Below are 22,403 nucleotides of genomic sequence, written 5' to 3'. Positions count from 1 at the left end.
GATTTCCTTCCGGAATCGCAGCCTCCTAAGACAAGCATTTTCAGACAAGTTCAGGTAAGATTGCTTTTCCATGTACCTTCATTGGCTGTGCAGTCTCCTCCTCAGTCTTCGTCTCGGTCTACGTATTTCTCTGCCATCTCTTCGATTGATCCTTTCAGCAACCAATGTCTGAGCAGTTGCAATTAAAGGCAGGGAAAGCATGGCCCCATCACGATCGATAATTACATTCACTAATCTCTCTACTCTATACTCTCTAATCACTGTACTCTGCACTCTCTACGCTGTATACCAGTCAGTTTGATAGGCCCCAACAATATCACTATGTAAAAGCTATTTACAAAATAATTTCAATATATAAAAACTATTTACCAAAAATAAGTTGATAATACCTTTATATTCCCTGTCCCAATATTCTGAGTACAATTATCTTCAATTTAACTCTCTAAATAACTCTCAACTAATTCTCCACCCTTCCACCGAAGTTCAAAATGGCATCCATAGTGCCCATTTCCTTCTCTTAGGCCCAGAAAAAGCAACTATTTTTCAGCACTCTTTTGGGCCTTGCATCGGCCCAGCGAAGTGCATGCTAGGTGCCGAAACTTGGGATGGGCCTTGTATGGGCGATCATCTCGGCGATCGAAGTGGAAACTTAGGCACCTGTTTTTCCAGCGATATTTTGGGCCTAGTTTCCACTTTTTGCTCAAAATGGGCGATAGAGGTCCGTTTTGGGCGATAGATGGGCGATGTGAAGTGGAAAGTCTGGCCCAATATATCCACCGTATTGCTTTGCACTCAAACTTGGTTATTTAAAGTGACCAGAGACAGCCGTAAAGTGGCAATTTCTAACAGATCTTATCCTCACACCAAATCTTCACATCTGTAGAAAGCTTCTAGCAGGAGTTGCTGCACAGCAATCAAGAGCAGCTAATTTTGCCCCCTCATTAGTCTTGGGACATTGAGACCAATTGAAAAGCCCCCTCATTATTCACAATACAGTGCAGAGATCAGCTATCTCAACAGAGAGCAGGAATTTGACTTGGGGTATTCCTGGCCTAAATGGCTCAGTATTAATCCATCAGGTTTTGGGCTATTTATTTTGTTACAAAATTTAACAAACCTAATTTTGCCAACATGGTTTACTATGGTTCTACATGCACAAATGAGAGTGTTCCCACGTGACTCATGGGGAAACAATTACCAACTGCTAAACTCCCAAACTAAAAGTAGGTCTGGAAATAATGTTACTAAAGTTGCAAGGTAAGTTCTTTCCAACTCATTTTACCTTTCTGAAGTAGGTCAAAGCAGGTTGGATTTGTGTTAGAAGAAAACATCTGTAAGAGACAAGAGGTTAAATCCTGTTTTGTATGCACATTCAAATTAATACCCCAAGCAAAACAAGTATAATCATTTGTACTTGTTGTACAGCCAACTCCACTTGCTGGAGTCATATCTAGCACAAAAGAAGATGGCTATGGTTTTTGGGAGGCCGATCATCTCAGCCCCAGGAAATTGCTGCAGTAGTTCCTCAGGGCAGTGTCCTAGGCCCAACCATCTTCAGCTGCTTCATCAATGACCTTCCCTGCATCATAAGGTCAGAAGTGGAGATGTTCGCAGTGTTCAGTTCCATTCACAACTCCTTCGATAATGAAGTAGTCCGTGCCGCATGCAGCAAGATCTGGATGATAGTCAGGCTTGGGCTGATAAGTGGCAAGTAACATTCGCGCCACACAAGTGCCAGGTAATGACCATCTCCAACAGGAGAGTCAAACCACCGCTCCATGACATTCAATGTCATTACCTTTGCCAAGTCCCCCACCATCAACATCCTGGGGATCATCAGAAACTGAACTGGATCAGCGACATAAATACTGTGGCTGCAAGGAGCAGGTCAGAGGCTAGGTATTCTACAGCAAGTGAGCAGATAGATCATAGGGTGTGGTTTACTGTGTAGCTTGGCGGGCCTGGATGAAACACTTCTGCTCATCACTGCCCACCAGCAGTGCTGGGCACTTACTTCATAGATTCAGCCCTTCTTGCCTCCTTTCAGCTGCTGGATTTCCCAAGGCCAGGGAAACCCAGCCAACAGGAGTTAAAAATAGAATGACTGTTAAAAGGAAGCTTGGCGGCCTCATTATATTTAAATAACTAACCCACTTCCCGCGAGCAGATTGTTCGCCCGATCCTCGTTCTGCCTCTTAGAAATGAAAGTGGGTGGGTTCAAGGTACTTGGGTTGCTGTTTCAGATTTTTTGCATTTTAATCCAATGACGCCAACCCAACCATTTTTGGGAGTTAAGATTGAGCCCTATTGAGCTGAAGAGAAAAAGTGACCGTTAAAACTAAGCGGACAGACACAAAATGTAATTCGAACATGAGCATCTATATAGATTACTGCAACTGTGATTAACTTCTCACTGAATCTGAGCTGCAATGAAATTAAGAGGGCAGGTTCACTAATATTTACGTATGATAAATTAATATTAATGTCATCAGTCACTAGAGGGAGCCATCCCAGTCTGTTATTGCTCTTTCAGTGTGTGTTAGAGAAACTGCTACTAGGAAGAGTGGCAATCCAGTCTCTATCTCGGCGTTAGGGAAAGTGCTACTGGAAGTATTCCATTAAAAAAAATAATTAATTACGTCTCTGCAAAGCACTTCAAGACATTCTTCTACATTAAAGGCACTAGATAAATGTAAGCAGATGTTGGGAGTGGGCAAGCATGAGGGAGCAAATACGAGTGACAGAGTGTGAGCGAGTGAGCACCTGTGTAAGAGTGAGCGAGTGAGAGCACGTGTGCGTGCAAAAGTGAATGAATGACCCCCCTTCCAGTCTTCCTCCCCTGAAACTGGTCATGAGTACAGCCTCACAGGTGCCATTCGCCATGTGTGGACTGGGACAGCGAGTCCTGAAATGGGACAACCATCATCATCATAGGCAGTCCCTCGGAATCGAGGAAGACTTGCTTCTTTAGGTGGCTGAACAGTCCAATACGAGAGCCACAGGTGGGACAAACAGTCATTGAGGGTAAGGGAGGGTGGGACAGGTTTGCCGCACGTTCTTTCCACTGTCTGTGCTTGTTTTCTCGGCGATGAGACTCGAGACGCTCAGCGCCCTCTCGGATGCACTTCCTCCACTTATACGGTCTTTGGCCAGGGACTCCCAGGTGTCAGTGGGGATGTTGCACTTTATCAGGGAGGCTTTGAGGATGTCCTTGTAACATTTCCTCTGTCCACCTTTGGTTCGTTTGCCATGAAGGAGTTCAGAGTCGAGCGCTTGCTTTGGGAGTCTCGTGTCTGGCATGCAGACAATGTGGCCTGCCCAGCGGGGCTGATCAAGTGTGGTCAGTGCTTCAATGCTGGGGATGTTGGCCTGGTCGAGGACACTAATGTCGGTGCGTCTGTCCTCCCGGTGGATTTGTAGGATCTTGTGGAGGCATCGTTGGTGGTATTTCTCCAGCGACATGGTGTCTACTGTACATGGTCCATGTCTCAGCCACACAGGAGGGTGGGTATTACTACAGCCCTGTGGACCATGAGCTTGGTGGTAGATTTGAGGCTCAGGTGGCCGAAGGCTGCGCTGGCACACTGGAGGCTGTGTTGAATCTCATCAATGTCTGCTTTTGCTGATAAGAGGCTCCCGAGGTATGGGAAATAGTCCACGTTGTCCAGGGCCGCGCCGTGGATCTTGATGACTGCGGGGGGGGTTGCAGTGCTGTGCTGCGAGGACAGGCTGGTGGAAGACCTTGGTCTCATGGATGTTTAGCGTAAGGCTTATGCTTTTGTACATCACAGTAAATATGTCGACTATGTCCTGGAGTTCAGTCTTTGTGCGCGCTGGCGTCATCCGCGTACTGTAGCTTGACGACAGAGGTTGGGGTGGTCTTGGACCTGGCCTGGAAACGGCGAAGGTTGAACAGGTTCCCACTGGTTCTGTAGTTTAGTCCCACTCCAGTGGGGAGCTTGTTGACTGAGGTGGAGCATGGCAGCGAGGAAGATTGAGAAGAGGGTTGGGGCGATGACGTAGCCCTGTTTGATCCCAGCATCCATGCTGGCACTAACTGCTGTGTAAACAGCACTCGTTTTGTCTTTTAAGTGATGGGGCAAAGCTGGTGCTGGTGACTGGTGCAATATTTGGCCTGCAAAAAGAAATTACTCATCTCACTATAAAATTAGCCAAAGGGCATATAATTGGCTCACTGAATTTAAAAAGCAGCTCTGCCTTTCACATTGTCTGAAATGAGTACTTCACAGCACAGCAGTGCTGCAGACTGAAGTTTGCTTTCTGACAGAAGCAGTGTAGAAGTTCCTTTTTTAAACAAAAGTGAATCGTTTTGTCAGGGTTTTACAACATATTACAAGCTTTTGGTATACAAGCCTTTGTAATGCTCAGTTTTTTTTAAAAAAACTGTTGAATAAACAACTTCTACATTGGCTCTCGATGATTCTACAGTAAGGCCACTCTAAATAAAATAGACATCTTAGCATATGCCCTAGAAAAAGAATGTTCAATATTGAATTTGCAGCACGCGAGCTGATTTTACAAATAAAAAGGTACCTTACCCATTCATCTCCAAAGCGCTGGAACACTACTAACCTCTAATGGTTAGGTACAAAACAAAAAGACAAAGCAAATCAGAGGAATTAAATAAATCAAATAGGACAGAAGTAGCTGGAAACATTTCTTGCTCCGCATCATAACTTCAGTGGTAGTTTGGCGGAGGCCCTATTTGCACGGGTCAACGGGTTTTCCACCAAAGTTTGATAGAGTGGGAGAAGCCCCAGTAAATCCACCCCCAGTGTGATGAACTTTGACAATAAAAAAGTTCCCCCCGCTTTTGGGCCATTGAGCAGATAGTAGGCATCCAGGTGTGAGGGGTGTTCTGAGTCAACATCGACAAAGTCGGTATGGGTTGACTCATCCTCGAAATCGCAGGGGAAAGGACTCATCTTCACTTCGCACTTGTCCCCCACCCCCAAATACCAATTCCAGTGGAGACCAAGTACTCTCCACATTCAAATGATGTGAACTTAAATCATTCCACTTTATAGTACAGCTCCAATGAGCCAATAGAAAATTCTACTACTTTGTCAGAACTTCACATTGTAAATAAAAATCTGAAGTACCTTTATACCTAAACATAGTGAATTGAAAAGTAAATACTGTATTCAAAGTTTAATATGCATTTCCCTTTAAAAAGGTAAAGCAGTAACCACATTTTGGTTAATACTTCCAAAGGGTAATTTTGTACTAAAATTGGTAACTCTCCACAAGGCTCCATTTTTAAGTAGACCGGATGGTGAAGAAGTCATGTTTTAATAATATGGGAGCAAATCCAAAACGCATTCCTGATGAAATTGTGCATTACTCCTTGCAACAGCACACAATAAATTAGCACCATCTTCTGGACTAGTAGTGGGCACCTTCCAAATTCAGAGAATTCTGTGGGACAGACTGCAGTCAGAGTGTTACAAACTGCTGTGTCCAACAGGATATGAATAAATGTTATTTTACAAGAGATAAATCAGTACAATGAGCCTAACTGGTACAACATTATAAACGTCATGATACAGTAGTCGCCATTCTGGTACTTTTAACAAGACAAATTAAGTTTTATAGAAGTGCTGACATTATTAGTGATCTTAGTTAAGCAAGCACTTTCTGTCAGTCAGTCAGCCGGGAGTCGATGAGGGGGAAGAAAATGGGGGGGGTGGGGGGGAGGGCGGGAGAGGGGTAATTTAGATATCACAATAGGGCAGTGCACAGATTTGAGTAAAAATAAGTAGGAAGGGACAGAGTGTTTAATAGCAGCAGTGCAGCAGAGAATAAGGTCAATGCAGGGAATAATGGTTAAAATAAATTAAATTAAAGGCTCTTTATCTGAATGCACGAAGCATCCGTAACAAGATAGAAGAACTAGTAGCACAAAGAGAGATAAATGGGTTTGATTGAATAGCCATTACTGAGACTTGTTTGGAAGATGACCAAGGTTGGGAACTAAATGTTTTAGGGTATTTGACATTTCGAAAAGACAAGCATAATGGTAAAGGAGTAGGGGTAGTCCTGGTAATAAAGGATGACATAAGAAAATAAAAACAGAATGCTGGAAATCTCAGCGGGTCAGGCAGCACCTGTGGAGAGTTAATGTTTCGGCCGACGACCCTTCGTCAGAACTGCCGAATGTTCGAAAAGAACACATTCTTGAGCATTGAAAGGGGAAGGGGAAGAAAGAACAAAAGGGAAAGTCTGTGATAGGATGAAAGGCAGGAGAGATTAGAGACACAAAAGGGATGATGGCCGAATCGAAATGGTAATGGCAGAAGTTAGAAGGTTAGTGCAGATAGGGTGTGAATGGTGTAGTAATGACCAGCTGTCATTATAGACAAAGAGAAAGAAAAACATAAGATGGGGGAGTGAAAGGGAGCCAAAGATGGGCAGTGGTTCGCTCTAAAAGTATTGAACCAGAAGGCTGTAAAATGCCTAAACGAAACATGAGGCGCTGTTCCTCGAGCTTGCGTTGAGCTTTATTGGAACAGTGCAGGAATCCAAGGATGGAGATATCAGAGTGGGTGTGGAGTGAAGAATTAAAGTGACAGGCGACCGGAAGCTCAGGGTCACACTTACGGACTAAATGGAGGTGTTCAGCAAAGCGGTCACCCAATCTACGCTTGGTCGCTCCAATGTAGAGGAGACCACATCGTGAGCAGCAAATACAGTATATTAAATTGAATGTACAAGTAAATTGCTGTTTCACCTGGAAGGAGTATTTGGAGCCCTGGATAGTGGGAAAGGAGGAGGTAAAAGGGCAGGTGTTGCATCTCCTGCACTTGCACGGGAAGGTGCCGTGGGAAGGGGGTTCTGGGGGTGACTGTGGAATAGACCAGGGTGTCACGGAGGGAGCGATCCCTTCGGAACACAGAGGGGAGGGGAGAGGAAGGGAAGATGTGATTGGTGGTGGGATTGGTGGTGGGATCATACTGGAGGTGGCGGAAATGGCGGAGGATGATCTGTTGAACGTGGAGGCTGGTAGGGTGAAAGTTGAGGACAAGGGAAATCCTGTCGTGGTTCTGGGAGAGAGGGGAAGGGGTGAGAGTAGGGGTGCGGGAAATAGAACGGACACAGTCGAGGTTCATGTTAACCATGGCGGAGGGGAATCCTCGATTGAGGAAAAAGGAAAACATATGAGGCACTAGTGTGAAAGATGGCGTCGTCAGAGCAGATGCGATGGAGGCAGAGAAACTGGGAGAATGGAATGGAGTCCTTACAGGATGCAGGGTGGGAAGAAGTGTAGTCCAGGTCACTATGGGAGTCAGTGGGCTTATAGTGGATACTGGAGGGGGGGGGGGGGGTGGAGGCCCGATATCCAGGTCGAGGGCACCGCCTCTGGGGATGATCGGAACACCTCCAGCGACAGACTACCTCCTCCTCGACGACGACCGGGTCCCCCCTCTCCCACGTCGGCGACTCGCCTCCTCTCCTCCTTCAGTGACGACTGGAGCTCTCCTTCTCCACGGGTGACCTGGCCTCCTCTCCACCTCTAATACGTGGCGAGTACCATGGCTATGACCCCCCTGCTCTCCCACCCTGAACCCCAGTGGACCACTGACCCTCCCAATGCCTGCCCCCAACCACCTACCACCAAGGGCGCTACCCAGCGCTGAGCCTGCGGCCAACATTTCGCCGCAGGCAACTAAGCCCATATAGCAGTGTCTGGTCTCCAGTCGTCTTGGACCCCCTTGCCACTGGATCAAGACCTCGCTCAACTAAGCCCGTGTGGTAGCCGATGTGCAACGACCACCCCACGTTAAAAGAACTCATGCACAGGCATCTTCCACTCCGTTAACATGAAGTTCGGGACCTGGAACGTCAGGACTCTCATGGACAACGCCAACAGCGACAGGCCGGAACGTCACACCGCCATAATTGCCCGGGAACTTAGACGCTTCAATATTGACATCGCCACCCTAAGCGAGACCTGGCGGGCAGGGGAAGGCCAGCTCAAAGAACAAGGTGGAGGTTACACCTTCTTCTGGAAAGGGAAACCAGAGGAAGAATGCCGCCTCCACAGAGTCGGCTTCACCACCAAAAATGAGCTGGTTGACCACCTCAAAGACTCCTCTTGCAGGACTAACGAATGGCTCATCACTCTTCGACTCACCCTATCCCAGACCAAGGGGGCCACAGTCATCATTGCATACGCCCCGACACTTGATGCAACTGATGAGGCCAAAGAGGGTTTTTACGCCAAACTTGAAAAATCCCTGTCCTGCGTCCCCGCGGGCAACAAACTGATCCTCCTTGGGGACTTCAATGCCAGGGTTGGCAAGGACACAGACATTTGGGACGGCGTGATTGGCAGAGAGGGGGTAGGGAAAACCAACTCCAATGGTACCCTACTCCTGACAAAATGTCGAGAGCACAAACTTGTCATCACCAACACCATGTTCCGCCAGAGGGACAAATACAAGGCATCGCGGCAACACCCTCGCTCCAAGCACTGGCACCTGCTTGACTATGTCATCGTCCGAGCCAGGGATCGCAAGGATGTGTGCGTCACATGCGCCATGACAGGAGCCGATGACTGTTGGATGGACCACCGCCTAATCCGATCCATCATTGACATCAACATAGCCCCAAAGCGGAGGGGGCAGCAGAAGCAGTGCCACAAAAAAGTCAATGCTGGAGCACTTAAGGACCCAGCTAAGAGAGCCCTATACAGCCAGCACCTCACAACTAACCTGGCATGCCTTGACAACCCCGAGACCCAGAATGCCCACAGCGCTTGGTCTGCCCACCGGGCCTCCATAACTAGTGCCTTCAAAGAGACATTCGGTTACTCAACCAGGAAGCACCAGGACTGATTTGATGAGAATGATCAGGAGATCCAAGAGCTAACAGTTCACAAGCGCAGTGCTTTTCTGAGCCTTAAACAACAACCCAATGCGGGCACAGCAAAACAGCATTACAGACGGCTCAAGGCTGAGGTCCAACAAAAAACCCAGGACCTAAAGAACAGGCGGTGGAAGAAGAAAGCACAGGAGATACAGTAGCTGGCCGACAACCATGATGTGCGAAGATTCTTCATCGCAGTCAAGGCCACCTATGGGCCAAACACCCAAAACCCCACACCCCACTGCTGGCCAAAAACGGGGAAACATTCATCAAGATCACCGAGGCAGTCAGGGCCCACTGGAAGGAGCACTTCGAAGATCTCCTCAATCGAGACTCTGCCTTTGACTCGAGTGTTCTCAACTCTCAACTCAACAGCATGCTACCCACCACCACCTCAGTGAGACCCCAACATTGCACAAGGTAGAAAAAGCTGTAAGACAGCTCAAAAACAACAAGGCTACGGGTGCGGACGGAATCCCTGCTGAAGCATTGAAGTATGGCGGAGAGGCACTACTGGCACAAATACACGACCTCATCTCTCTCATCTGGAGGGAGGAGAGCATGCCGGGGGATCTGAGAGATGCAGTAATCGTGACCATCTTTTTAAAAAAAAGACGACAAGTCTGACTGCGGCAACCACTGGGAAAGTCGTCGCCAGAGTCCTCCTCAACCGTCTTCTTCCCATGGCCACGGAGCTCCTCCTGGAGTCATATTGCGGATTTCGTCCCCTACGGAGCACAACGGACATGATTTTTGCAGCGCGACAGCTACAGGAAAAATGCAGAGAACAGCACCCTCTTATACATGGCCTTCTTTGACCTTACAAAGGCCTTTGACACTCAACGCGAGGGTCAATGGAGTGTCCTCCTCCGTTTCGGATGCCCCCAAAAGTTTGTCACCATCCTCCGCCTGCTCCACGACGACATGCAGGCCGTGATCCTTTCCAACGGATCTATCACAGACCCAATTCACTTCCGGACCGGGGTCAAACAGGGCTGCGTCATCGCCCCAACCCTCGTCTCAATCGTTCTCACTGCCATGCTCCACCTCAGTCAACAAGCTCCCCGCTGGAGTGGAACTAAACTACAGAACTAGTGGGAATCTGTTCAGCCTGCGCCGTCTCCAGGCCAGATTCAAGACCACCCCAACCTCTGTCGTCGAGCTACAATACGCGGAATACGCCTGCATCTGCGCACATGTAGAGGCCGCACAGAACACAGTCAACATATTTACTGAGGCGTACGAAAGCATGGGCCTTACGCTAAACATCTGTAAGACAAAGGTCCTCCACCACGCAGCACTGCCCCCCCAGTCATCAAGATCCATGGCGCGGCCCTGGACCACTTCCCATATCTCGGGAGCCTCCCATCAACAAGAGCAGGCATCGACGAGATCCAACACCGCCTCCGGTGCACCAGTGCAGCCTTTGGTCGCCTGAGGAAAAGAGTGTTTGAAGACCAGGCCCTCAAAACTGTCACCAAGCTCATGGTCTACAGGGCTGTAGTAATAGCTGCCCTCCTGTTTGGTTCAGAGACATGGACCATGTACAGTAGACACCTCAAGTTGCTGGAGAAATATCACCAACGATGTCTTCACAAGATCCTACAAATCCCCTGGGAGGACAGGCGCACCAACATCAGCGTCCTCATTCAGGCTAACATCCCCAGCATTGAAGCACTGACCACACTTGATCAGCTCCGCTGGGTAGGCCACATAGTCCGCATGCCAGACATGAGACTCCCAAAGTGCTCTTCTCAGAGCTCCTTCATGGCAAACGAGCCAAAGGTGGGCAGCAGAAACGCTACAAGGACACCCTCAAAGCCTCCCTGATAAAGTACAATATCCCCACTGACACCTGGGAGTCCCTGGCCCAAAGACTTCCCTAAGTGGAGGAAGTGCATCCGAGAGGGCGCTGAGCACCTCAAGTCTCAACACCGAGAGCATGCAGAAATCATGCGCAGGCAGCGGAAAGAGCGAGCGGCAAACCAGTCCCACCCACCCCTTCCCTCAACGACTATCCGTCCCACCTGTGACAGAGTCTGTGGCGCTCGTATTGGACTGTTGAGTCACCAAAGAACTCACTTCAGGAGTGGAAGCAAGTCTTCCTCGATTCCGAGGGACTGTCTATGAGGAGTGGATACTGGTCAAAAGTCTATCCCCAGAAATGGAGACAGAGAAGCCGAGAAAGGGAAGAGTTGGAGATGGACCATGTGAAGGTGAGGGAAGGGTGGAAATTGGATGCAAAGTGAATGAAATTTTCAAGTTCAGGGTGAGAGCAGGAAACGGCCCCAATACAGTCAATGTACCGAAAAAAAGGAGGCAAGGGAGGGGACTCGAGTACAAACGGAACAAAATGTTCCACATATCCCATGAAAAGGCAGGCATTGTGTGTGTGTGATTGACAGCCGCTCCAGCCAATCACCAAACACACTCTTTAACTGACAGTCACTCCATCCAATCAAAACTGGTTTTATTTATTTTTTTAATTTAATTAAATAAACCCTCCTCTCTCCCAGGCCCAGCTAATACCGAGCCATGGATGTTTCTGGACCAGAGAGGTCCAACCTGTATTGTGACGGGATTAATTGGCAAGCTCATAGTAAAGGATCCTCTGGGGCAGAGTGACCATAATATTATAGAATTTCACATTATGTTTGAGTGTGACTTGCCGAGGTCCGAAACTAGAGTCTTAAACTTAAATCAAGCTAATTACATAGGTATGAAGGGAGAGTTGGCTAAGGTAGATTGGAAAAATAGATTAAAAGGTATGGCAGTAGATAAGCAGTGGCTAGCATTTAAAGAAATATTTCATAATTCTCAACAAAAATACATTCCATTGAGAAACAAAAACTCCACAGGAAAAGTGATCCATCCGTGGCTAACTAAAGAAGTTAATGATTGCAATATTATAAGCTTTTTTCAATCTAATGCTAAGAATAGTAGTAGGCCAGAGGATTAGGAGAGTTTCAGAAACCAGCAAAGAATGAACAAAATGTTGATAAAAAGGGAAAAAACAGACAATGAGAGAAAACTAGCAAGAAATATGCAAACAGATTGTAAGAGCTTCCGCAAGTATGTAAAGAGTAGCAGCAAAAGTAAACATTGATTGCTTAGAGGCAGAGTCAGGATAGTTTATTATGGGGAATAAGGAAATGGCAAAAACGTTAAATATTTTCTATCTATCTTCACAGTAGAAGACGTAAAAAGCATACCTAAAATGGTGGGGGACCAAGGGTCTAATGAGAGTGAGGAATTTAATGTAATTAATGTAAGTACAGAAAAAGTACTAGAGAAACTAATAGGACTAAAAGCTGACAAATCCCCTGGACCAGACGGCTTACATTCTAGGGTTCCAGAAGAGGTGGCTGCAGAGATAGTGGATGCATTGGTTTTGATCTTTCAAAATTCCTTAGATTCTAGAATGGTCCCAGCGGATTGGAAGGTAGCAAATGTAACACTGCTTTTCAAGAAAGGAGGGAGAGAAAACAGAGAACTACAGGCCAGTTAGCCTGACATTAGTTGTTGGGAAAATGCTGGAGTCCATTGTTAAGGAAGTGGTATCAGGGCACTTAGATAATCATAACATGATTAGGAGTTTTATGAAAGGGAAATGTTTTTTTTGAGGTTGTAACTAGCAGGGTAGATAAAGGGGAACACGTGGATGTGGTACATTTGGATTTTCAAAAAGGCATTCGATAAGATGCCACATAAAAGGTTATTACACAAGATAAGGGCTCATGGGATTGGAGGTAATGTATTAGCATAGATAGCTAACTGACAGGAAAGAGAGTAGGAATAATCAGTTCTTTTTCAGATTTGCAGGCAATAACTAGTGGGATGTCACAAGAATCAATGCTGGGGCTTCAGCTATTTAGAATCTATATTAATGACCTAGATGAAGGGACCAAGTGTAATGTATCCAACTTTGCTGACAATATAAAGCTAGCTGGGACAGTTAGCTGCGAGAACAAAAGCATCTGCAAAATGATATAGATGGACTAAGTGAGTGGGCAGTAAGTGACAGATGGCGTATAATGTAGACAAATGTGAGGTTATTCACCTTGGTAGGAAGAATAGAAAAACAGGATTTTTTTTAAATGGCGAGAAACTTTTAAATGTTAGTGTGCAGAGAGATTTGGGGGTCCTTGTGCAAGGAACACAAAAAGCTAGCATGCAAGTGCAGCAAGCAATAAGGAAGGCAAATGGCATGTTGTCCTTTATTGCAAGGGGGTTGGAGTATAAGCTAAGGAAGTCTTGCTACTATTGTACAGGGCTTTGGAGTACTGTACAGAGTTTTGGTCTCCTTTTCTAAAGGAAATATACTTGCCTTGGAGATGGTGCAACGAAGGTTACACTAAATTGATTCCTGGGATGAGGGGACTGTCTTATGATGAGAGATTGTGTAGAATGGGCCTATACTCTGGAGTTTAGAAGAATGAGAGTTGATCTCATTGAAACATATAAAATTCTGAAGGGGATTAACAGGGAAAATGCTGAAGTTGTTTCTCCTAGTGGATTATCTAGAACTAGGGGCAGTCTCAGGATAAGGGGAAGGCCATTTAAGACAAAGTTGAGGAGGAATTTCTTCACTTAGAGTTGTGAATCTTTGGAATTCTCTTTCCCAAAGGGCTGTGGATGCTGAGTCTCTGAATATATTCAAGGCTGAGATAGATAGATTTTTTGGAGCCTAGGGGAATCAAGGGACATGGAAATCAGGCAGGAAAGTGGATCTGAAGTCTTTGATCAGCCATGATCTTATTGAATGATGCAGCAGGCTCGAGGGATCGTATGGCCTACTCCTGCTCAGATTTCTTATGTTCGTGAGGGTTAAGGGGGAAGTGGTACAGCGGGGAGTCGGTGAGGGGGGAAGTCAGTGAGGGGTGAGGTGGAATTTTACAGCAGGGAGTCAGTGAGGGGTGAGGGGGAATGTTACAGCAGGGAGTCAGTGAGGGGCGAGGGAAGCGTTACAGCAGGGAGTCAGTGAGGGGCGAGGGAAGTGTTACAGCTGGGAGTCAGTGAGGGGTGAGGGGGAATGTTACAGCAGGGAGTCAGTGAGGGGCAAGGGAAGTGTTACAGCGGGGAGTCAGTGAGGGGTGAGGGGAAATGTTACAGCAGGGAGTCAGTGAGGGGCGAGGGAAGTGTTACAGCAGGGAGTCAGTGAGGGGCGAGGGGGAATGTTACATCAGGGAGTCAGTGAGGGGCGAGGGAAGTGTTACAGCAGGGAGTCAGTGAGGGGCGAGGGAAGTGTTACAGCTGGGAGTCAGTGAGGGGTGAGGGGGAATGTTACAGCAGGGAGTCAGTGAGGGGCAAAGGAAGTGTTACAGCGGGGAGTCAGTGAGGGGCGAGGGAAGTGTTACAGCAGGGAGTCAGTGAGGGGCGAGGGAAGTGTTACAGCAGGGAGTCAGTGAGGGGCGAGGGGGAATGTTACAGCGGGGAGTCAGTGAGGGGCGAGGGAAGTGTTACAGCAGGGAGTCAGTGAGGGGCGAGGGAAGTGTTACAGCAGGGAGTCAGTGAGGGGCAAAGGGGAATGTTACAGCAGGGAGTCAGTGAGGGGCAAAGGGGAATGTTACAGCAGGGAGTCAGTGAGGAAAGTAAACATGCTGCTTGTCATGCATCATGGGTCCTAATTATGGAAGTATCACAATGGAGAGTTAAGTGGTGTCAAATCTCTACATTTATCTATAAAGATTAGTGCTTGGTTTTTGATTTTTTGAGAGAAGCATTGGTCTCCTGAACATTGCTGCCTTACACATTTCTACGAAAAAGCATTTTGTACAATTAAAGATCAATCCATGTGTATTTGATAGTTCAGCTGGTACAGCAGAGGACTGTAGGGGTACTGTATAAAAACCAAAAATCCAAGCATGGAAATACAGGGCTGAGAAAGTTCAGTTTGAATTGCTGAATCATTGATGTGGAACGAAAACAAGTGTTAAATTGCAGCTTTACTAGAGTAACTGGATTTGCAGCCAAGTTATTTTTTTTCAAATAACTGGACAAAGGTCAAATGCTACTGTGTAATCCAAGGAATTTCAAATCAACCACACAATTTTGCGCTGATTGTACGAATACAGATCCACCAGGAAAATTAGGAAAGAGTACTTGCAAAAGTGGGCAGTTTGGTAGCCTTACCCAATTTGGCATCCCTAAACCAAAAGGCAATAATGCCGTACCTACATAAACCCAACACACTACGTGAATGAAGGGGCAACAATTGCTCAGTTAAGATTGGTCAGCATCAACCTTTTCAGAGCCAACATTGTATATGTGAACATTTGCACTGAGCACAAATACCTATGGAAGAATTGGAATTTTTCAGGTGACATGGTTACATAAACAAATTAAAAACTAACAGCTCAGCTCATACAAGCCTGGACTTGCTAATGCAAATTAATTATTTTGGAGATGCTGTACAATGAGAAGCAGGTTGAGAGTTACATTTAGCACTCAAGGGGGAAAATTAGCTAGGGTGTGGGTGGCATAAAAGATTGGAACACCATCCCTTTACCTCCAGGCCCTGGGTTCAAATTTGGTCCAGGCTAACAAAACCATTGAGTCAGCTGTAAGAATTCAACCCAGTTCCTTGCAGGTGTGAATCGTCAGCCCAATAGGTTACAAACTAGCAGAGAATTAACCCCCCACAAACTCCCTAAAAAAAAGGGGTGGCTTGAGAGAGAAATGGAAAAATTCTGAAAAATGACAGCAGAGGGCACTCTGAGGTTAGTGTTAGGGTGCACTGCTTTATGGCAGAGCAGAGCATGCTCAACTCCACTATCTCTGACTTGGATTTGATACTGAAATTGGGAGCCATAAAGCGATTAGAAAAATGTTATTCTTCAGTTTTACTTTGATGAACATGGCTTAAAAGAAAACCAGAAATTAAATGAACACTGTAACGAGCCCAAGAACATTAAACTAGCTAATAATCAAAGCAAATGTAAACTGTTACTAAAAAGATTTACACTAGATCTAAATTATTGCTCATCTACTTTAGCATGTCAGCTTACCATCCATTTCTGTACACAGGCTGGAGTCTGCTTTAAAACAAGACAGCGGTCGATCAGGAAACTCATTATAAAAAGGAAATGTGTAAATAATATTTGCATAACAAACTCTTCTGTTTTAAGTAGTGATGGAATACACATAAATCAATAACTTTTGGACCAAAATATATGAATATACCAAATTATTTGATTTTTTTTATTGTTACTACTATCCATGCACGATAAACCACAAATGTCTTTAAATTCAGCAAGCGAGAGAATGGCTCACATGTGTATGGCCACTTGGAGTAGATATTGAAGTGTCGCTGATGTTTGTGCAGCACAATTCACTGCCCTCTTGAGAACAGAGGAGAATACTAAGGGGACCTGAGCAAAAGGGACCCAAAGCTTTACCCATCTTTTATAAAATTCTATTCCCTATTTTCAGAAAGCAATGACGGTTTGTTGTCAGAATGGCTCCACAGACACCATGCCCAAATGATCATGAACCTTGAACCTCCATTTAACCACACTAGATCCAGTCCTCACTTAACATATACACTACCAGCAGGGATCAGTGAACAGCAATCAGAACTGGGAGGCCCAGCCAATTTTTTCACTCTCCAGAATCCGGGGCAGGGGCCAGTTGTTGCATTGTAGCATTTTTTCCTTCGCAATCTGAAATAAGCTAACTCAACAGATCAGCCTTGGGACCTTCTTGGCCTGCATAGCTCAGCTACTGGTTGCATAAATCTATGGGGAGCGGGAGAAGTGAAGGGAAGACGAGAAGCTAAAGCATTTTGAGGTTGAGAGATTGTTTTTCTTCGAGCAATATTGATTACGGTAACTGGAGCCGGATTAAGAATTTGCGATGCCCTGGGCACCAAGAACATTCAAAGCCCATCTGCCACCCCTTTACAATTAAAAAAAAAACAAATGTGTAGTAAAATGCATGAAGATATAGGCCCGGGCAATCTTTACACACTGCATTAATAATAAAACAAGTCATATCACAATATACTAAGCTTAAATGAAAGACATTTGCACCAGGCTGCTGGGACTAGCTCCATATCTGGCTGGGGCCCGTGCATTAATCTGCCCTCGATGGTAACCTGGTGGTTACGGTACTGGACTACCAAACGAGGGATTAAGTTCAAGTTCCATGGCAAATTGTGAAACTGAACCTAGCAATTCTGGTAATTTGTGGGCTGGCACAAGAAAAAGTGATCAAGAAAGCTGTAGGATTGTCATAAAAACTCAATTTGTTCACCAACGTCCTTCAGGGAAAGGATCTACTACCCCAACCTGCTCTGGTCAGTAAATGACTCATTGGCATCACAGCAACCTTCTAGAAATGTGGGTTAGTTGAAAGCACAATTTAACCAAGATTTAAAAGTTTTGAAAACAATCAAATATCAGTGTCTAGTTATGTGACATTTTTAGATTACACTGCATCTAAAAAGTTTATATTCTGACTCAAGAAGTTTGAAGTTGAAACAGCGAAGTACATAAAGAACCAATTTAAAACCAAGGTCACGATATGGTACAAGTTTAAAGATGGAAACCACAATACAGTATGGGGCCAATACATAGTGATCTGGGGCCCTGCTCCACCGCACACAACTAAGGACAAATGAGTTGACCTCAAGAACAAGCCAGTTAAATACACTTCTGCTGCTGACACATTGCTTATAAAGTGCTGGAAATACCAATGGAGACCAGAATATATCAGTCACTAGAAGACCAAAGGACTGCTGGCTATTTGGAGAGAACTAGATTTTTGGGGTTGGTTGGAAAGGTGATGGTGCTGGGAGTGGCATTGCAGGGTGGGAGAAAGGGGGCAGAGGAGCTTGAATGTTTTAAAAAAAAAGAAACCTCCAGTCACATTATTAGAAGCAGGAAGAGCGAGCGCTCCCCTCCCCTTTGTCATCTTGCACAAGTTTGGGTATGTCATGAGAAGACCTCCTTTTAGAAACTGGAGTCAAATGCAGCTCCTCCTGGAATTGCAATTCTTTTCATAATGTTCAGAGCAAGCCAAATTCAGCTTATGGCCTTTCAGAAGTCTGCTTTTGGTAGAGCGAAGGCAATTCTCAGCAGCTGAATACGTGGTCACATTACCAAAGCCTCAGAGGGAAATGTAGAACACTACAGATCAATAGTCTCACCAGCTCCAGTTTATTCAAATGGCAAACTTGTCTTGAGTTTTCTAATGAACAGTAATCTTGATTAGGATTATTAAAAGTAATGTGAAAGTGAAGACTTGCACATTACCGTTTATTGCAAATGACTGAAAATTGGAAAATTACACTTAACCTATGTATAGCAAGCTCGAGGGGCTGGATGATCTGTTCCTATACCCTTTCTTTACATCACTGAATGCTTAAGTATTTTATTTAAATAAAAGTTGTGTCAGGGAGCACTCCTCCGTTCCCATTGTACAAGCTGCATCATTAACTTCGTGATCTGTAGGACTGAGTAGAGGCCAGTAGTATCAGCCGGGAGACGACATTAGACAGCACCATGAACTACTGTCGCACTTCTTTTAAAATCCAGTTTTAGTATTACTGGTGGAAGCCTCCAACTCTCACTGTAGATGGTGCAGGATGTTGGGGGATGGGGGAAGAAAGAGGATAATACCCTGCCACTAAAGTATACTTTCTCTGCAGATGTGCGTTATTGATGCTGTAAGTTTGGGGAAGTCTCTATAGAATAAATTTACCTCTATACTGGGAACAAACAAGGTGAATTTCTACAACAATTGTTCAGAAACACTATTGACTTTAATAGGAACTGAACACTTCTAATTATTAATATTGGAATACCTTTAATTCTACACACGATTTTGATTCAACATTTTGGCTGCAACAGACATGAACAGAAATAAAACAATGCAAATACATAGCAGCAGGTCCATCAGCATCCAAAAAGACAAATTAACATTTCCGGTAGACATCCTTTGGAGGTCAGACTCCAGGCTCTGTCTGAAATGTTGTTAGCCTATCTTTAATTGGATGCTAACTGATCCACTATTTCAGCATTTGCAGTTTTCTCCTTCTATTCTCAACTATTGCACATGTTGCATATAGATCAAAATATTTAGTTAGGAAGCCTTTCTTAGAGACACATTGAGTTAATTTTCCCAAGTACATGGCAACGGAGAGGAACTTCGTTGGAAAATCATGGGTAGTTCACATTACTTTTGCTGGCAGCGGGCAAGGTTTCGCACCACCAGTGCCCATTTATAAAGCAATTTCCTGTCCCCCTCCTCCCCCTATTCAATCTGACTGAAGGATTGAATTGGGGGGGGGGCGGGAGTGCATTGCCTACACTTATTTCAGTCATGCAACAAAACATCTGCATCTATAAGAAGCTAAGATTTATTAAGTACCTGTACCACAAATCTAAACAGGGGATTTCAGAGCAAAGAACCAAACCGTTATAATGTTTAGAGCATCTACAAAATTATAGCAAAGAAAAAATGAAAAATTACACAGTGTGTGAAAAATACTGCACCTTTAATCAATACTCCTGCAAGTTTTAACACCATATTTTAAACAAAGGCAGTCGTGATACAGTTATTTACATTGAAGTTTGTTAACCTTTCAACACAACATTTTGAATACTAACTACATTTTAACTCCGTAAACGTTTCACTTCTTTCAGACCCAAAAATGTGCATAGACATTGGCTTCCCGAGACAGCTACAATAAACATTTCCCACTCCCCTTCATCTATAAACTGAACTTGTTTGGGGAGAAGTAAAAAAAAACTATAGGCAGCCAGAAATTCTGCATATAAATACTGGTATGCCTTTCCTGTGCAAATTTTGCCAATTTAAGCAAATGGGGATGTCATGGTGCTCAGTGTTTTTATCAATACATTTTACAGAATAGTTTATACACTGATAGCCATGCTAGACCTTTTGAATATTGTACATTAATAGAAGTAACAAAACCTTAAAGCATATTATATATATATATATTTAAATACTCTATTAACATCTAAATAGTTGTAAATCTACACAATCCAGTACTCCAGGTGCACAATTGTCTATTTGGCAAGAAAACTGCACATGCAGGTTTGAGTCCCATTTCTTAACTGCAATTCCAAGACTTAATCCTTTAAAACTTCCATCCTTTGTAGTCACCATTATAGAGGTCCACACAGCCCTTACTGACCAGAATTATACAGATGCCTCGCTTCATTACACTATATACACTTCCATTAATATCACTGGAGATGCCTGTTGAAAGCTAGTGCTCCATATGAACTAGAACCCACTGGTCAAGCGATCCACACATTTAATGAGCATCCCCTAAACTTTGGTTGCAATTATTTTGCTTTATAAAATTTCTCTACATATTTGTACAGTTCAACTACTTCACTGCTGAAGTAGCTACACGTTGTTCATTAAGCAATGGAAAGGAACTAAAGATCAATGAAAAAAAGAAAAAAATATGCCTTAAATAGTCAGTTATATCATGCAGTGCATCATACTCTTCCAGAGCAACATTTTGATTGTGGTTTTTGAGAGCTGGGAATGAGCAGACATAGTTCACAACTCAGGATAATCAATGACCTTCTGAGGAACTGAAATTTGAATATGGAATTTCCTTGATCACAGTTCTTCAGGGACCTTCGGCTAAAGAAAACAAAACAATTGTCCATCAAATAACTTCATTGCCCTCATACATCCAGAAGCATCAGTCTTCTACAAAAGCCATAAAAGTCATGATGATTGAAGGTCTACTTGGACTTGAAAAGCCAACCACAGCAAATTAAAGCGGCTCAATAACCGCCCACACATGCAAAATATGGATAACCACATATAGGGGAAATAAACGATGAATCCCAAATCTAACTGACTGCATTTCAAAATAAAAATATTAATTAATGCTATCTACAGAATGGTCTCACTGTGGATGTGCCAAGTACATCACACAGGGGAAATCCAAGGATGAGCTTATATCCAACTACAACTATATTGGGAAAATCCTCAGATTTCAGGCTTGAATAAAGTGACCAGAGGGGGAAAAAAACTGGAATTTAAAAAAAAGCAAAGGAACTTTGAACTTGCATGGCAATGGGAAAGAAACTGTCCTCAGTCACCAGCATCTCTCAAGAGATGACATCTAAGTCAATGATTGCTTGCTAAATGAAGGGACACTACAAATGCAGGAATCTCAAAACCCAACCCATGCTTGCTTGCTTGATGATTGTCAGTTAAATAAGCCCTTAAGAGTTTATCTGCACTTTTGGGAACATATTGTATAAGAGATCTGGCTAAGTTTTGCAGCTATGCAGCTACATTTTAGATCCGATAATGTGAAAGGTTCTGCAGACTCCAAGCAATAGGTTCATAGAGCAAGGCCATTCACACTTGCTGCTTCTTGATGATTACTACAAGCTTGCTTTGTCAATAACATGAGGGAGGTTAAGATATTTGGAACAAATGATTGCTTGGTGAGTCAAGCATTTTCTATATAGGCTTCCACATATGCAACACAAAGTAGATTGTTGCCCTCTTTTCAGAATCTTTAATGATGTGCACAACAAAAATTAATCTTGAATTCTGTTCACTATTAAAAAATGAATGTGCAACTGTTACGATCCTTAGTCTGAAGCTAATTTAAAAAGTTGATGCAAAATCTTTTAGTGCCATTACATTGCTCAGTGCATACAGTCTATACTCTGTACAACTTACAAACCTTGCATGGATATCCAGAGGACCACAATGTTTGCATAACCTAACTGTACATTTATTGCTAGGAAGTGATTATAAAGTCAGATCAAATGGAGAAACCTAGATTGCATTTGTAACCATTTTAGTCACAGCATAAGGCACCATTAACAGGAATCTGGTGAGGCATCAGTCAATTTTTAAAACAACTCAAAAACACACAAAGTAATGCCACCTGTATTTTTCCTCAATTTTCACATCACAAGATGAAGGAACATGAAGCTTAGTATACTGCTCTTAGCCACAAGTATGAAATGACTGGAAAAAAAAATAAAGTTCAGTGAGTTAATAGCTTAAATCTTGTAATCCAACTGACCGGTGATGAATGTTCCAGTGACTTTTTTTCTGACGAATGAGTGCTTTTTTTGGGTCCATCTTGCTGAATAGGGAATGTCCTACCACTGCACAGTTCAGGGCTGACTGAATATCTCCCACTCATGGCCCTTCCAGAGTGTCTGCCAGCCATTGGTCTAGAAATGTGTGTGGTGACACAATCTTCACTGATTGGTGGAATTCTATCATTGCTGAAGTACCTATAGAGGTAGTCCTCCCCTGGAAAAGAGATTGTTTTTCCTCTTTTAGAACTGAAGTTAAAGGACATTTGTATAATAAACAAGTTACACAATATACAAGTCGGAGGTGAATATATTTTTCTTCTAGCTCATTTGGATTCCTTTTACAGTGCATGCTGCATTCTTTTAAAATCAACATTTGGATAGGGTAGGTAGGCTGCAGCCTTGCACATGTTTGAAGTGAAGAACTTTGCGTGGGGAGCAGCATGTCAGTTTGAA

The 22,403-nt window shown here is 44.2% G+C and overlaps 1 protein-coding gene across 2 annotated transcripts in view; it reads right to left on the bottom strand.

The window, feature by feature from the left end:
• Positions 1 to 22,403, bottom strand: part of LOC139273163 (connector enhancer of kinase suppressor of ras 3-like) — a 468,583-nt gene that overhangs the window by 258,031 nt on the left and 188,149 nt on the right. Inside the window, exon 13 of one of the 2 annotated variants that reach the window (XM_070889670.1) lies at positions 19,371 to 22,164. The exons of the other annotated variant lie outside the window; for it this stretch is intronic. Coding sequence (XP_070745771.1) covers positions 21,890 to 22,164 — 275 coding nt within the window. The 3' untranslated portion in view covers positions 19,371 to 21,889. Of the gene's footprint in view, positions 1 to 19,370; positions 22,165 to 22,403 lie in introns of those variants that run through there. 2 annotated transcript variants of the gene reach the window in all.

Source organism: Pristiophorus japonicus, chromosome 9 (assembly GCF_044704955.1).
Source record: "Pristiophorus japonicus isolate sPriJap1 chromosome 9, sPriJap1.hap1, whole genome shotgun sequence".
NCBI classification, from domain to species: domain Eukaryota; kingdom Metazoa; phylum Chordata; class Chondrichthyes; family Pristiophoridae; genus Pristiophorus; species Pristiophorus japonicus.
Note: the sequence above shows the minus strand (reverse complement) of the source record. Positions and strands in the feature narration are given on the sequence as shown.